At 42.5% G+C, this 14,336-nt stretch overlaps 2 protein-coding genes across 2 annotated transcripts; both read right to left on the minus strand.

The window, feature by feature from the left end:
- Nucleotides 1-257: 257 nt before the first annotated feature.
- Nucleotides 258-6,869, minus strand: unc93a (unc-93 homolog A). The gene is made up of 7 exons (XM_019859465.1): nucleotides 6,591-6,869; nucleotides 5,412-5,593; nucleotides 5,065-5,294; nucleotides 4,196-4,321; nucleotides 3,420-3,636; nucleotides 2,898-3,154; nucleotides 258-1,163 (listed from the first exon to the last, which is right to left on the minus strand). Exons 1-7 carry the CDS (start codon nucleotides 6,678-6,680, stop codon nucleotides 883-885), a joined length of 1,383 nt encoding a protein of 460 aa, XP_019715024.1. The 5' UTR covers nucleotides 6,681-6,869; the 3' UTR covers nucleotides 258-882.
- Nucleotides 6,870-9,955: 3,086 nt separating this feature from the next.
- ccn2a (cellular communication network factor 2a) lies at nucleotides 9,956-13,701 on the minus strand. Its single transcript, XM_019859456.1, has 5 exons — nucleotides 13,468-13,701; nucleotides 13,171-13,387; nucleotides 12,067-12,321; nucleotides 11,761-11,972; nucleotides 9,956-11,001 (listed from the first exon to the last, which is right to left on the minus strand). The coding sequence occupies exons 1-5, from the start codon at nucleotides 13,537-13,539 to the stop codon at nucleotides 10,705-10,707; spliced, it is 1,053 nt and encodes a 350-aa protein (XP_019715015.1). The 5' UTR covers nucleotides 13,540-13,701; the 3' UTR covers nucleotides 9,956-10,704.
- Between the last annotated feature and the right edge of the window lie 635 nt (nucleotides 13,702-14,336).

Raw genomic sequence — 14,336 nt, forward strand, 5'->3', positions numbered from 1 at the left:
TAAATGTCAAAGGTAGTGCTCATTATTCAGGGAATCCACATCACACATATCGTTACCAGAGACACAGATACAAACATGCAGCACAGTCGCCCACCAGGACCGGAGTTTGACACCTGTGTTAATTAGACCAAGCTAAACGCTGCTCTATTTTTTTTCAATACCTGTACTGAACTCCGCCTCTTGAAGTGTAGTGCAGTAGTTGTCCACAAGAGGGCAGCAAAGTATTTTTAAGAGTTGACTTCACCCTGACGACGGTCTATTGCTTGATTATGAATAAGGTTATGTATTCCATAACAGGGGTCTGTATGTAATACAATAATTTAAAATGGGTTTATGATGCAGTTTTCACTTTACAAAAGTATAAGATGAAATTCGTTCAGGTGACGCTTGTGGCAGTTCAATTAAACACACACACATTTGATCCATTGTAGGACATTTTTAGGAGGCAGAAAATCCTAACCAACCAACATTTAGGGTTTCATAAAATGGCTTATGTTGCCAAATAACACACTGTCAGACTGCAGCATGAGAGAGAATATGGAGAGCAGATCGGGATAAGGGAAACTGCTTATGATATATAAATAAGAATAAAGTTGTATTCAGTTTTACAAAAAATATATATTTTTCACTGCAATTGTACTGCCTTTATATTCAGAATAAAAAATCGACTTGATTTTGGAAATAAAATCAGAGTTGATCTGAACAAATACGGAGAATGACATTCTGATTGTGCAGAGATAAAAAAATCTATTTTTAAGAGAACTGTTGACTTCTTCAGCCAAGCATCTTCCCATCTTGGACCATGTGAGCAGTTTGCTCTTCTATTCTAGAGTTCGGCGAGTGTTGGGATGATGGCAGCATCTTACATTAGTCATTGTTCGTTCAGAGTTGAGTCTGACAGTAAACTTTGCTGTTGTCCATGGCGATGGCTTCTTTGTAGTCTCCGCCGTCCTCGGCTTTCGTGGGATTCTTGTACTCGTGATACTCTACCACCGGGTAGGTGACCATGGTCAGCAGTAGCACGGCCAGTAGGATGTACAGTTTGTACTCCAGACACAGGAAGGTGCTGTACGCGAACGCAATCACGAAGCCCAAAGACTCCCACATGCGGTAGTTGGCGAAGGCAGCCTCCTTCTCGGCGGGAAACAAGATGCCGTACAGAGCTGCCACAACAATGACAAAAATGAATAAAATACAAAGTACAGTCATACCTCAGTTTTCGACCATAATCCGTTCCATGAGGCTGTTCGAAAAGCGATTTGTTCGAAATCCGAAACTATTTCATTAGCCTATGATTAGGGGCTAATACACTATGCAGAAATAACAAAAAAAAAAAAAAAACAGTCAGATTTGCGTAAATCACAACAAACACGTCTGCTCACAATGAACACTACACGAGGAAGCGTCAGTTGCTTGTGTGACACTTCCTTGTGTAAGGAAGCCGAGAGGAGTCAATTGGCGTATTCGGGTTTGCTCACTTTGGTCGAAAACCAGTTTTCAGTAGTAATCCGAGGCGTAAAAATCTTGAATTTTCTGGTCGAAATCCGATTTGGTCGATAACAGAGACATTCGAAAAGCGAGGTTTGACTGTATTTGTTGAATTGATATCACAACGAAGACAACAAATTCTACAGATATGATAAATACAGTAAACCCCTCTCCATTGAGAATTCCAGTATCACAACGCAGTTATTTTTCCTTCATTTATTTATCTATTTACAGTTTCACAACTGATTTTTCGGGGTAACTCAATGGAGGAGGGATTACTGTATCCAAAAAAAAAAAAAAAAAGAATAGCGCCCCTCTGCCAGTGTAGCGTGCCAATCGCCCAAAGAGGAAGGAGCAAACGGAATTGGATGCCCCGAAACACATCATCACGAAGCCCACGTAGTGAATACCCAGCGCGCACGTCACGTAGTTCTGAAACCAACAAAACACTCACTTCACTCTCAGCTGTGGGCAGCAAAGTCCAAACACTTTGAACATTTGAGGTATCTGTACTTTGAATTTCTTTTCCTCACTTTGTCAAAATTAGCTTCTTTTAACGTCAGAGGATAACAACGTGACAAAAATAAATAAATAAATAAAAAACAAAAAGTCCTGGCGCAAACAGTGAAAAAAAATCCCAGCGCGATTGATGCCCCGCCCCCAAAAGGTTTTGCCTTTACTTGCCACAAAGTGCCGTCAAAGCATTCATTTGGTTGAAACGAAGCTCCTCAACTCACTTCAACATAGTTGATTGGCACCGAGATGCAACAAGATAGCGGCAGAGCGGTAAACGCTTACAATGTGATTACTCCACTGAAGGTACGCAACGCGAAATGATCATTCAAAGACTTTTAAAAAAAAAATCTGTGACGTACACCTCACCTTGGTGTACTCTCCAGACAGGAAGCTCTGCTCAAAGCCGCTGTACATGGTGAGCGGGATGAGGGTGAGCAACCTCCAGTCCCTCAGAAGACGGAAGGTGGCCAGGAAGGTGTGGCAGAAGGGCTCGCGGTTGCCACGGAAACGGCTGGTCTGCTCGTGGTCGATGTTGTCCAGGAACACGGCCACGATCAGCATGGCCAACAAACCAACGCCTGTCCAGGAAGTAGAAAGCGTCCACTGCTTTTTTCAACACAACAAAGATATTATTGAAAGTATTTTTATTGTAAAACAACAGAGAAACATCTTTATTTTTCTAATCGGATAAGAAGCATGACGTTGTTGTTTTTGTTGATGAATTGGAAAACACATCCGGAAAAACTCTAATCGATTCCGAATGCTACGGTTTGAAATGTCGACAAATGTGGGTTTTTTTTTTTTTTTTTTCTTTGTAACTCAATGGAGGAGGGATTACTGTATCCAAAAAAAAAAAAAAAAACAGGTAAACGATTTTTGTTGTGTCTCCTGACCGTTCGTCTGCGTCTGCCAGATGGCGTCGGCCATTCCCCACAAGGCGGGAAACACAAAGAACACACCCAACTGGTCAGGATGAGGCCTCCAGTACAACATTGCGATAATGCACGAGAAGTTAGCCAAGGCCGCTAAAAAAGCAAAAATAAATGGCACAAACGTAAAATATTGTTGCTGAATTGTGAAAATAAAGTAAGAAGTAAGAGAGAGGCGGCGGGGGTGGGAAAATAAATAAATAAATAAAAAACAAAAAGTCCTGGCGCAAACAGTGAAAAAAAATCCCAGCGCGATTGATGCCCCGCCCCCAAAAGGTTTTGCCTTTACTTGCCACAAAGTGCCGTCAAAGCATTCATTTGGTTGAAACGAAGCTCCTCAACTCACTTCAACATAGTTGATTGGCACCGAGATGCAACAAGATAGCGGCAGAGCGGTAAACGCTTACAATGTGATTACTCCACTGAAGGTACGCAACGCGAAATGATCATTCAAAGACTTTTAAAAAAAAAATCTGTGACGTACACCTCACCTTGGTGTACTCTCCAGACAGGAAGCTCTGCTCAAAGCCGCTGTACATGGTGAGCGGGATGAGGGGGAGCAACCTCCAGTCCCTCAGAAGACGGAAGGTGGCCAGGAAGGTGTGGCAGAAGGGCTCGCGGTTGCCACGGAAACGGCTGGTCTGCTCGTGGTCGATGTTGTCCAGGAACACGGCCACGATCAGCATGGCCAACAAACCAACGCCTGTCCAGGAAGTAGAACAACAAACACGCTAGTCGCCCGTCTTAACATTTGACATATTTTTTACGAGAATGTTGACCGCAAAGTGGTCTTCGGGACCGAATCAGAAGCTGTGACGATGTTTCTACTTTCTACCGATTCAGAATTGTACGATTTTTTTTCCCACCTGGATAACAACGAAGAAGTTTAGGATCGAATGGGGGGGGAAGAAAAAAAAAAAAAAAGCGTCCACTGCTTTTTTCAACACAACAAAGATATTATTGAAAGTATTTTTATTGTAAAAAAACAGAGAAACATCTTTATTTTTCTAATCGGATAAGAAGCATGACGTTGTTGTTTTTGTTGAAGAACCGGAAAACACATCCGGAAAATCTCTAATCGATTCCGAATGCTACGGTTTGAAATGTCGACAAATGTGGGTTTTTTTTTTTTTTTTTTTTTTGCTTTCTATCCCAAAAAAAAAAAAAAATAAATAATCTTTCCGTCCGCATACGCGTCGTTCGTAATCATCTTATTAGCTACGTACGACGCGTGGTCCAAAATGGATTAGCGTTGATCTTACCAATGTAGCATCCGACCAGGGTCCACACTAGTTCCTGTGCCGGCCTGCTTGTGGTGCTGTTGGAGGTGATCGTCAGGCCGCAGTCTCCAGCCCCGCAAGTCTGCAGCTGCTCGTCCGAAATGACCGCTGGCAACACATGACGTCACGTGGCATGTTAGCGACATCAACATGGTGGAATTTGTTGTCATTTTTCCGGTTTGATTCAATGTGTTTCTTTGATTTTATGAATGCTTTTACTTTTTCTTTTTTTTTTTTTTACTTGTACTTAAATTCTATATTTTTATGAAAGAACTGTTTCAATTTGACTTGTTTTCATCTAGATTATTTGAATGCTCTGCATTCTTGCGAAATTGTGTCTTATGTCCCTCCTTCCCAAAATTTACATTCTTAATGTTTTTTGTGTATCCATTAATATTTTGTGGTATTTTTATTCAATATTTGTTCACTTTTTTTTTGCTTTAATAGTTTTTATGTTGTTGATAATTTAGCCATTCTTCCTTAATATTTTGTCTGTATTTAATTTGTACAATTTTTGTTTTTGAATAATTTTACAGATATTTCTTGCATTTCAACTTTCTTCAAATCTCTTTTTTTGACATTTTTGCTTACATTTTGTTTCACATTTTATTGAATAGTTTTACATTTCTTTTGAAAAATATTGCCACTTGACATGTTTGTGTTTTTTTCCCCATTTTATATTTGTCCAATTATTACTTTATATGTATTTGCATTTTCTTCATCAATACATTTTAACTGAATTTTGGTCACATTTTTTTTCATCATAATTTGGATTTAAGTCCCATGGGGACGACAAGTCAGTTCATTTGCATCAATATGCTCCGAGTAGGCGCAGTTTCGGCGATTGTTACTTATGTTGGTGTCCTGTCCAAAGATGAGCGAGGACATGAGGTTGCCCCACACGGCGGACGACTGAAAGATGAAGAAGAAGATGCCAAAGTACTGATTGATGACATCCGGAGCCTTCTTGGACTCTTTGGCCGCCTGCATGTTGCCGGAGATGGTCAGGTATGTGCATTTAGCCGACCACAGAGGGGAGCCTCCCAAACCCAGAATCACAGAGGTGGGAATGAGCGTGTACCTGAGAAATGGACATGTCGAACTGAGGAAAAGAGTCCTTCCCAAAGAATGTTCTATTTGGGATAAAACCAGTGGAGAACATGAACAACCGTATGTACTGCATACGTAAGGTTCTTACCATCCCGGGTAGAGATTCCCGAAGGAGTAGGAGACGTAGCAGGCCATGCCGGCCACGATGGTCCACTTGCAGCCCAGGTTTTTGATCATGAGGGGAGGCAGGAACATGGACGAGAGGATGATGGACGCGTAGATGACACTCAGAGACGCCACGCCCATGCCCTCCTCCGCATTCAGGCTGCTCTGAATAGGGAAGCGCCATACATAAACGTGTGTGTGTGTGTGTGTGTGTGTGTGTGTGTGTTTTAAAAATCAAATGTGGCCCTTGACCACAAACATTCCCCCCACCCTTGATTTGGGAGTAGACTTTAAAAAGAAATTGTTGGAAACATTTGGCGGGCAGTACGTCTGACTCAACCAAAACGTTACTTTAATCATGACTCGTAAAAGTTGACAGGATTATATAATGGTAACCAAGAAGTACAATAAAAATGCCAAGGTGATTCAAAGTAAAAGAATGATTAAAAAGCATTTTTTTTTTTTTTAATCCATTCATCCATTTTCAACCGGTTATCCGTGGTTTGGTCGCGGGGGCAACAGCTTTAGCAGAGAAGCCCAGTCCGCAGTTACTTCTTCCAGATCATTTTGCACCCGACCCCTTTGGCCCCTCCCAGAGGTGGTCTTCACCCGACTGGGCCCCATGGGTGTAGGGGGTGTGTGTGTGTGTGTGTGATCATAAGGGGTCTTTTAAGCCGTGCTTACAGTAAGTTAAGCTGCTTGTAACACAGACACCTCATGCATGATTTGATCAACATTTTCATATTAATACTTACTGCGAAAATAAAGCCAGATCAAAATTATTTAAACGAAGAACAAAAGAAACATTGATCATTTTTTTTCTTGTCCCGTAGCTTCAACACCATTATTTTAAATCATTGAAATTAAAAAAACAGATTGAAGTGAATGAGATCAAAACTAAATTTACCGCATCGTAAAAATAGTGATTAAAAAAAAAAATCCTCAAGATTTAATGAGAGAAAAAAATGGCGAATAATTGGAGATTATCTGTTTTGCTTATGTCCATTTAGGCAAAATACCTTAAAAAAAAAAAAAAAAAAAAACAGGCTCATACAATTCCCCAAACTCATTCATCATTTTACATTTTATAAAAGAATATGAATGTGTCCAAACAATTTAAAAAAATAAATAAAATAAAAATCAGAACAAGTTTGTATTGAACCTGCAGGCTTTGGAGTCCGCCGTACGCTGTGAAGAGAGACAGAAAGCCCAGCGACACCACCAGCACGTTCTTAAAGTTCCGGCTAATCATGGCTGCTCTTCCAATGTCCGAACCAGAGAAAAAAAACAAATTGACAATCTTAAAAATAATAATAATAATAATAATCGTAACTGACAAACATAAGACTGATTTGCTTGTGGCGGTGACGCCTTCGAGAAACTTGACCGCGACTGAATCGACGAACCTCTCAGATAAATACTCTTTTATGAGCAAGACCAAAGTACACACAGGTGCACACACGCACACGCACACGCACGCGCACACACACACACACACACACACCCGTACTTATCTTTGGGTCTCATATCAATATTTTACAGTATGATCCATTAAAAAGTTTGTGATGAAGACAAGTTTAACTTTTGTGTTATGTCATACATACACACACACACACACACACACACAAAGCCGGCTCCTTCCTCATATCTATATTAGACAATATGATGCATCACAAAGTTTGTGATGAGCACTGTTTTATCATTACCGATATCAGGAATTCACTCTTCTCATGGTGGATGACACTGACACACAACATATCTTGGGCGTGGTGGAAAATCACTCCCAAGACAGTTTTCACGTCATCTGTATTTGTTCATCCGCCATGTTGGCGATCCAAATCACGGAGGGGTAAGATTGGCTTGAAACGGAAAGACGAGTAGTCGGATTTGCGGCAACGCACTGGGCCCCAAATTCAGGCCGGAAATTTGACATTGGAACCGAATGGTGGCAGGTGGCAGTCTCGGACAAAAATGGCAGCCGCCGCTGAGATAGATTTTAAAATGGGCGGGGCTTACTGCTTAATTCATCAACCACAAACATAGTGATAATTTGAATGCCATGTTATTGTAAAGACATTTTTAACTTGACTTCCGCTTGACATTTAAAAAAACACCAATAACGTCAATATCCAGTAAACTAGCACGAGCGCACCAGGCCTACATTTAACGATCAAGCGGACAAACAATTGAAGATAAGCAGCACGACGACGTTACAGTTGGCGCCGAGATCGCGCTCCTGTTAATTCAGCTTTTCATTCCACCTGGAAAGAACGTAATTGCGGTTTCTCACCTCAGGTAGCAATGTTGTTCACTGTTTTGCATGAGTGAAGACGCCGGTGTTTTTTCACTTGTCTAGAGTTTAAAAAAAAAAAAAAAAATCACATTCTCCCATTGCTACAAAAACAAAATGGCATTGAATTTCTCACGTGTTACATACGACACTTTGCTGTGTTTCTCACGTGTTCCACATTTTAAACTTCACAACCATTTCAAATGAGACCAATTATGAAAAATCTGAATAAGTTCAGATTTTAAATGTCCTGCACAATAGGTTTTGATTTTACTGTTAAAGATACACTCACTTGGGGTGAATTTGGTGATTTTGTTGTCCTCCCATTCCCACAAAAATAAAATGGTGTTGAGTTGAGAGTGACTCATTTGGAAAAAAAATCCAATGATAAAGATGTGAATAAATTTTCCCCATCCCTGTCATGGCCATCCCCTCGTCATGGTCCCGGTACAGGAGCCATAGAAAAGGGCAAAGGTTTATCGAGAGTTATTCCAAGGCCGTTGAATTCATGCTTTACAACCGCACTGCTTGTTTACGACACGTGTGCCGGTCGCCACCATGTCAGCCATCAGGAGTACTCCAGTTTCCCCCGGCATTCCAAAAACATGCCTGAGTATAAGCGGATTAGAAAATGGACGGATATATTTGTGTGTGTGTGTGTGTGTGTGTGTGTGTATATATATATGTAGAGAGAGAGAGAGAGAGAGAGAGAGAAAGAGAGAGAGCCGGAAATTCCTTTACTCAGGGGGAAAAAAAAAACGTAGGCATTACATTTTCTTTTTTTTTTTTTTTTTTTGCCGATCGATTCCTTACAATGGAAGTTCCTACACCCGGAAGCCATACGGAAGACGGCAGTTGCGCAAACTCAAGCAGTTCTCGCTCGATACTACGGAATAACTGTTTCCGCTGCGTTATTTTCTAGCATCTGATCCAAAACGGCGACATGTAATTGACTCTTTAATGGCATGAGTTTGACTATAATTGCGAAAACTTTTGTTATTCATTTACATTTACTTCGCGGTCTGGTGGACGAGTGGTGGAACTCACCGTACAGAGGTGTCGGGTTCGATTCCGCCTCTGGTCTCCCAGTGTGGAGTTGGCATGTTCTCTCCCCGTGCCTGCGTGGGTTTTCTCCGGGTACTCCGGTTTCCTTCCACATTCAAAAAACATGCATGGCAGGTTAACGGAACACTCACGATTGTCCCCGAGGTCCAAGTGTGAGCGCGGACGGTTGCTCGTCTCTGTGTGCCCTGAGGTTGGCCGGTAACCGGTTCAGGGTGTCCCCCGCCTCCTTGCCCGTAGACAGCTGGGATCGGCTCCAGCACCCCCCGCCACCCTTGTAAGGATCAAGCGGATCAAAAAGTAGATGGATGGGTGGATACATTTACGTCCTGTGGAAGAGAGAGTGAAATGCATCCGATTAAGCGAAGCGGGATACAAAGTAAAAAACATTCAAGAGACACTTGGGAGTCGGAAAGACATAAATCTACGAGACTTTGAAAAACAAGAAATCGATTCTTGCTTTGTACGATTCTGGCAATTTACCCACTCACAGAAAATTGCTTGTGGCTCGACGGACGAAGTACAGTGGAGGAAATAAACGTCTCGTGGAATTGTCGAACTATTGACATGCGAAAAATCTAACTGGACCGCTAATTAGAGTGAAGGCTCGCACCACAGCGTATGTAAATGGGTACAGAGGACTTGGAAGCGTCCCGTGCCAGGTTTCAAAAGTTCGTTGCATGACATCAGCTGAGCAATGCTGTCATGTGTGGGGAGGGGAGGTCAAGTGAGAGACAGTGAGCGAGCGTCAAGAAAAGCTCCCTGGTTGAAGAATATTCAGTAAAGAATGAAGCCAATACAACAACTCAAAATACAGATTTTTTTTTCCCCCCCAAGATGGAAAAAAAACAACATTAAAATACAATACAGTACACTGTAGTTAAATACAGTATACTGTAATTAGTGTTTTTTATAAACAGTATTTGGACCTTGTTTTTGCATTTTGTAACTAGTCTTTTGTTATACTGTATTTTGTTCATACACCTGGACTGTGTACTGCAGTTTCGGTTTTATAAACTGCTTTTGAACAAGATATTTTTGCATTTTAATACTGTTTGTGTGTGTGTGTGTGTGTGTGTGTGTGTGTGTGTGTGTGTGTGTAAAACTAAGTATGAGTTATGAGATTCTTTGCTTGATCACTTGGATGTCTTGAGTCTCAAGAAAGAAAGTTTGTCTAAAAAAATATAACGTTTTTATTTCCAGCTACAAAGCGACACATGTAACAACCTGTCACACTGTTCAATAAAATAGTACAAAATACTGTCATCCAAATGAAAACTATTGATACATTTTGGAAAAAAAAAACAAAACAAAACAAAAAAAAGCACAGAACAATGACGGCTTTTAAATTAACTTACACTGTACAAATATATACACCATTTACACGTTTCTGCTCGGAATGAACTCAAAATCCTTCCAGTCTTCTTCTTCCTCTTCTTCTAGTCATCTTTCTTAGATCTCAGTGCCGTGGTCGCTTACGCCCACTTGTGTCCGGACGGAAACGCTGACCTTTACACAAGACCCATGTTGAGGCCTCTGCTCACATACACACACACACAGATACATTCATACATGGACACACAAAGAGGAGCAGTGGCCCGCTGTGGTTGCGATGCATTTGCCCGTCTCGGTAGGGGGGGGGGGGGGCATTATACACCCCATTAAGAGGGCAGGTCAAGATTTTGACGTTCAAAAAAAAAAAAAAAGGACGGGGCATGTTGTCCACAATATTATTAGTGCAGGAATCTCTCCCTCTGTCTGAAAAGTGCACAGAGCCGCAACGCACAAATAGATGCGACACACGCAGTGCGCGTGTGGCTAGTCTGACAAAAGCAAGCACAAAAAAGGAGGCTTGTGTATATTCGGACGGGAGCTGCGAGATGAGTTCTGTTTTCAAGTGACAAAGCAGCCGTCGGCCCTTCCTTTACGCCATGTCGCCCATCATCTTCTTGTAGTAAACAGACTCGAAGATGTCGTTTTCGCCGGGGCAATTGTGGTGGCAGGCGCACGATTTGATGAACATCATGTGCTTCTTCATCACCTGCCCGTCGGGGCACTTGAACTCCATGGGCAGCGTGGTGGTTCTGTGCGGGGTGCAGCAGCGGCCGTCCAGGCACACGCCGCAGAACTTGGGGCGGTACGACTTGGTGGTGGTGCAGCCTGAGATCTCGAACTTCATGGGCTTGGACAGGCGAGGCGTGCGGATGCACTTTTTCCCTTTCTGGCATAAGAAGCAAGAAAAATTGTTTTCATTTTCAATCGATATTTAATGGTTTGTGTTTTCATTGATTGCCGGCTGAATTTGATTGGATTTTAAGTTGCAAAATGATGACAATTTTTTTTTCCCTCTTTGTGGCAGCTAAAAATAAATCACATGATTGTATTATTATTTTGTTGTATTATATTTTGATTTTAAAATGTAAAATCATTGTTTACATTTAGTATTTTCATTTTTTGTTGTTTTTATTTTTGATTGGAGGAACAAATCTTTCACATTTTCAGTTTGTTTCAAATATCACATGATTGTTTTATTTTCCTTTTTTTGGTATTTTATTTTACGATGAAAAAAAGGTATTTTCGGTTGGATATTTTGTTTTAATTTTATTTTTAAATGCAGAAAAAAACACGCATTCATCTTGTCTTACTTTTCTTTGATGAGTATTTCAGACTCTGAATAAAATTACAAAGGTATTTTCTCAAGTATTTTTTTTTTGTCTTTTAGGTTGTAATAATCACAATTGTATTTAATTTTAATTTAATTTTATTGTTTTACTTTTAAAAAAATGTATTTTTATTAATATTACAAGAAAAAAAATGACTGAGATTACAAATAATATAACTATTATTTAAATCCATGATATTGTATAATATTTTAGCTTGCAAAAAAATAAAAAAAATAAATCAATAAAAATCTATTTGATTGTAAAAGGTTTCGCCTGCGTATCTGAACACGGTGGTGCCTTTGGACTGGAGTACTGACCCGGATGCTCTGCTCCAGATGGGACTCGCAGGGGCGCACCATGCACAGGCGGCTCTGCTTCTCAAGGCGGCACTCGCGGTTGTCGTTGGTGACCCGGGTGGAGACGCCCAGCCCGCACGTTTTGGAGCAGGCGCTCCACTCGGTGGTCTGCACCAAGCAGTTCTCTCGCATCATGGACGGATCGGGGCCATAGGTCTCCTCTTGGCGGTAAGCTGCTCGCAACGCAAACAGGAAGAAAACAGCCCGATTAGTCGACCTTTCCGGAGGGGAAGCGGCTCAGGCGGGATCCGATTAGCGATAACTCACCGGGTAAGACTGAGCCCATGAAGCTGTTTGTGTGTTGCGGGGCGTCGCACACCCACTCCTCGCAGCACTTGCCGGGCACCTTGACGCGTCGGGGCGCAGGGCAGTCGGGGCTGGGCAAACGCACGTCCATGGAGCACAGGGGCACGCAGCCCACCGCCCCATCCAGGCAGGTGCACTGGTACTTGCAGCTGCTCTGGAAGCTCTCGCCGCTCTTGTACACCATTCCTCCGAACACGCAGGTGGCGCCCTCTCGCGCTGCAAACACAAAAATCAAAATGTTCATTTATTTATTTTTGCGAGGGGTGGCGCACAGGAAATGAAGCATTCATAAAGGCAAGTCAATGTGGGGATGAATGTGCAAAAATAAAACACTCAAGGAAGTCAAACATGTCAGCTGGGCTTATTTGTGAACTTAAAATTGGTCATTTTGACCTGTCACATAGAGCAAAAAAAAAAAAAAAATGTTCCTGGGTCATTGTGACTGCCACATTTTGACTTATTTTAGTGCGGCTTGGTCAAGATATGATTTACAGTATCGACGCATAGACATCAGTTGTTTTCTCTTCTTTTTTTAAGTAAGTGCTACACCAACAGTTTGTCTTCTTTCCAGCAAACGGCAAACATCAAGAGTTTGTTGTTTGTTGTACAAGGAAAGGAACACCATCAAAACTTTTTCGAGAAATGTCATCATTTAACTCATTCACTCCCAAAGACGTTTTTAAACGTCTTTTCAGACTTGGTCCAGTATTGGCTGGTACTGAATGAGTTTTAATAGTCGTGCAAAGTGTAAATATCAATACTTTTTTTTTTTTTTTTTTTAGGAAAGGACATCTGTTTTTGGCAAAGGGCAATATTGTTTTTTTTAACGCCTGAAAGTGCAAGTTTTTCGGTAAACACCAATAGTTTGTCTCTTTTTTTTTTATCTTTTGGGGGATTAACAAAACAAGATTTTTTTTTTTCTAGCAAAGTATAAGAATGATGGTTTTTAGGGTACACTTCAACACTGATGGTTTGTCTTCTATTTAAGAAAGTCTAGCTTCTTGTCCATCAACTCTGACAGTCACGATGCAGGTTATCGACCTAAAATGGCGACTGCCGCCTCACCTGTGCACACTCCGATTCGTCTGTTGATGGGCGAGCCAAAGTCACAGTAGAGGCCCTTGTGGGTGTCGCAGGGGTCCCTCTCGGTGCACAGCTCTCCCATCTGCTTGGCACACACCCGGCAGCAGCCGCAGCCGTCGGGCACCAGGCTCACGCCGGGGGCACACTCGGGAGGCGTGGAGGGGCAAGAGCACTGGCCGCTGCACTCCTGACCGGCAGCCTAAACGCGACCACAATCAACTTAGCGGACGCCTCCGTCAAACATACGGAAAAGGGCGAGTGAGAGAAACAAAGTCTTACCAAGGTCCAGAAGATGGCGCACACAAACGGCAGCAAAATCATTTTCTTCACAGCGGGCATCTTGAAGGGCATTAAAAAAAAAAGATTCTTCCTTCAGCGGGGGAGTAAATCTTCGTTTTCCTTGATCGAGTTGATCTCTTGTCGATGGCGGAGTAGAGTGTCTCCTTCGCTTCTTGAGGTGAAAGCTAGAGTTTAGCTCGAGTCGATCTCGCTCTGAGTTCTGGAGGCGAAGGGCCGCCGCTTTTATAGAGCTTGGCCCTCGGGGCGGGGGGGGGGGCGTCACCTTGGTGGAGGGCGGGAGGCTGAGGGGTGTGGAAGGGGGGGCAGCCCTGGACAAACATGGACATACTTGGCATTCTTTCCTGGCTTCCTGACCCCCACTCCAGACATCCCACATTCCTGCCGTCTGAAGAAGGAGGAGGAGGAGGAGGAAGACGAGGAGGAGGAGGAGGAGGAGGCTGGGCTGGCCAAACAACAGCAAGCTCACTCTCTCTAACTCTCGCTCATCTGGAACAGGAAGTCTGCTCAGAGGAGGCCCAGGACCCCACACTGGGAATTCCTCAAGTCTGACTTCACAAACACAAAGCCTATAAATATGAAATTTCAAAAGGGGCGGCCACATGAAAAGGAATAAATGAGAAATGGATGAATGAACAAGAAGGGAGGAAAGGAAAATCATTAGCTGGGTGCTTGGAGAGACATCAAAAAAGGTGGGCTTGGACTCGGTTGATGGTGTGGTCGCGTCTGGAGGGGGTTTTTGTCAGGCGGCGTCATTGTAAGATCGCTGACGCGTGAATCACAGCGTTCCATCATTCCGACGTACTGACGGGCGGTTTAGAACGTCTGCGTTATCGCTCCGCGGTCCCATC

Source organism: Hippocampus comes, unplaced genomic scaffold (assembly GCF_001891065.2).
Source record: "Hippocampus comes isolate QL1 unplaced genomic scaffold, H_comes_QL1_v1.1 scaffold164, whole genome shotgun sequence".
Taxonomy (NCBI): domain Eukaryota; kingdom Metazoa; phylum Chordata; class Actinopteri; order Syngnathiformes; family Syngnathidae; genus Hippocampus; species Hippocampus comes.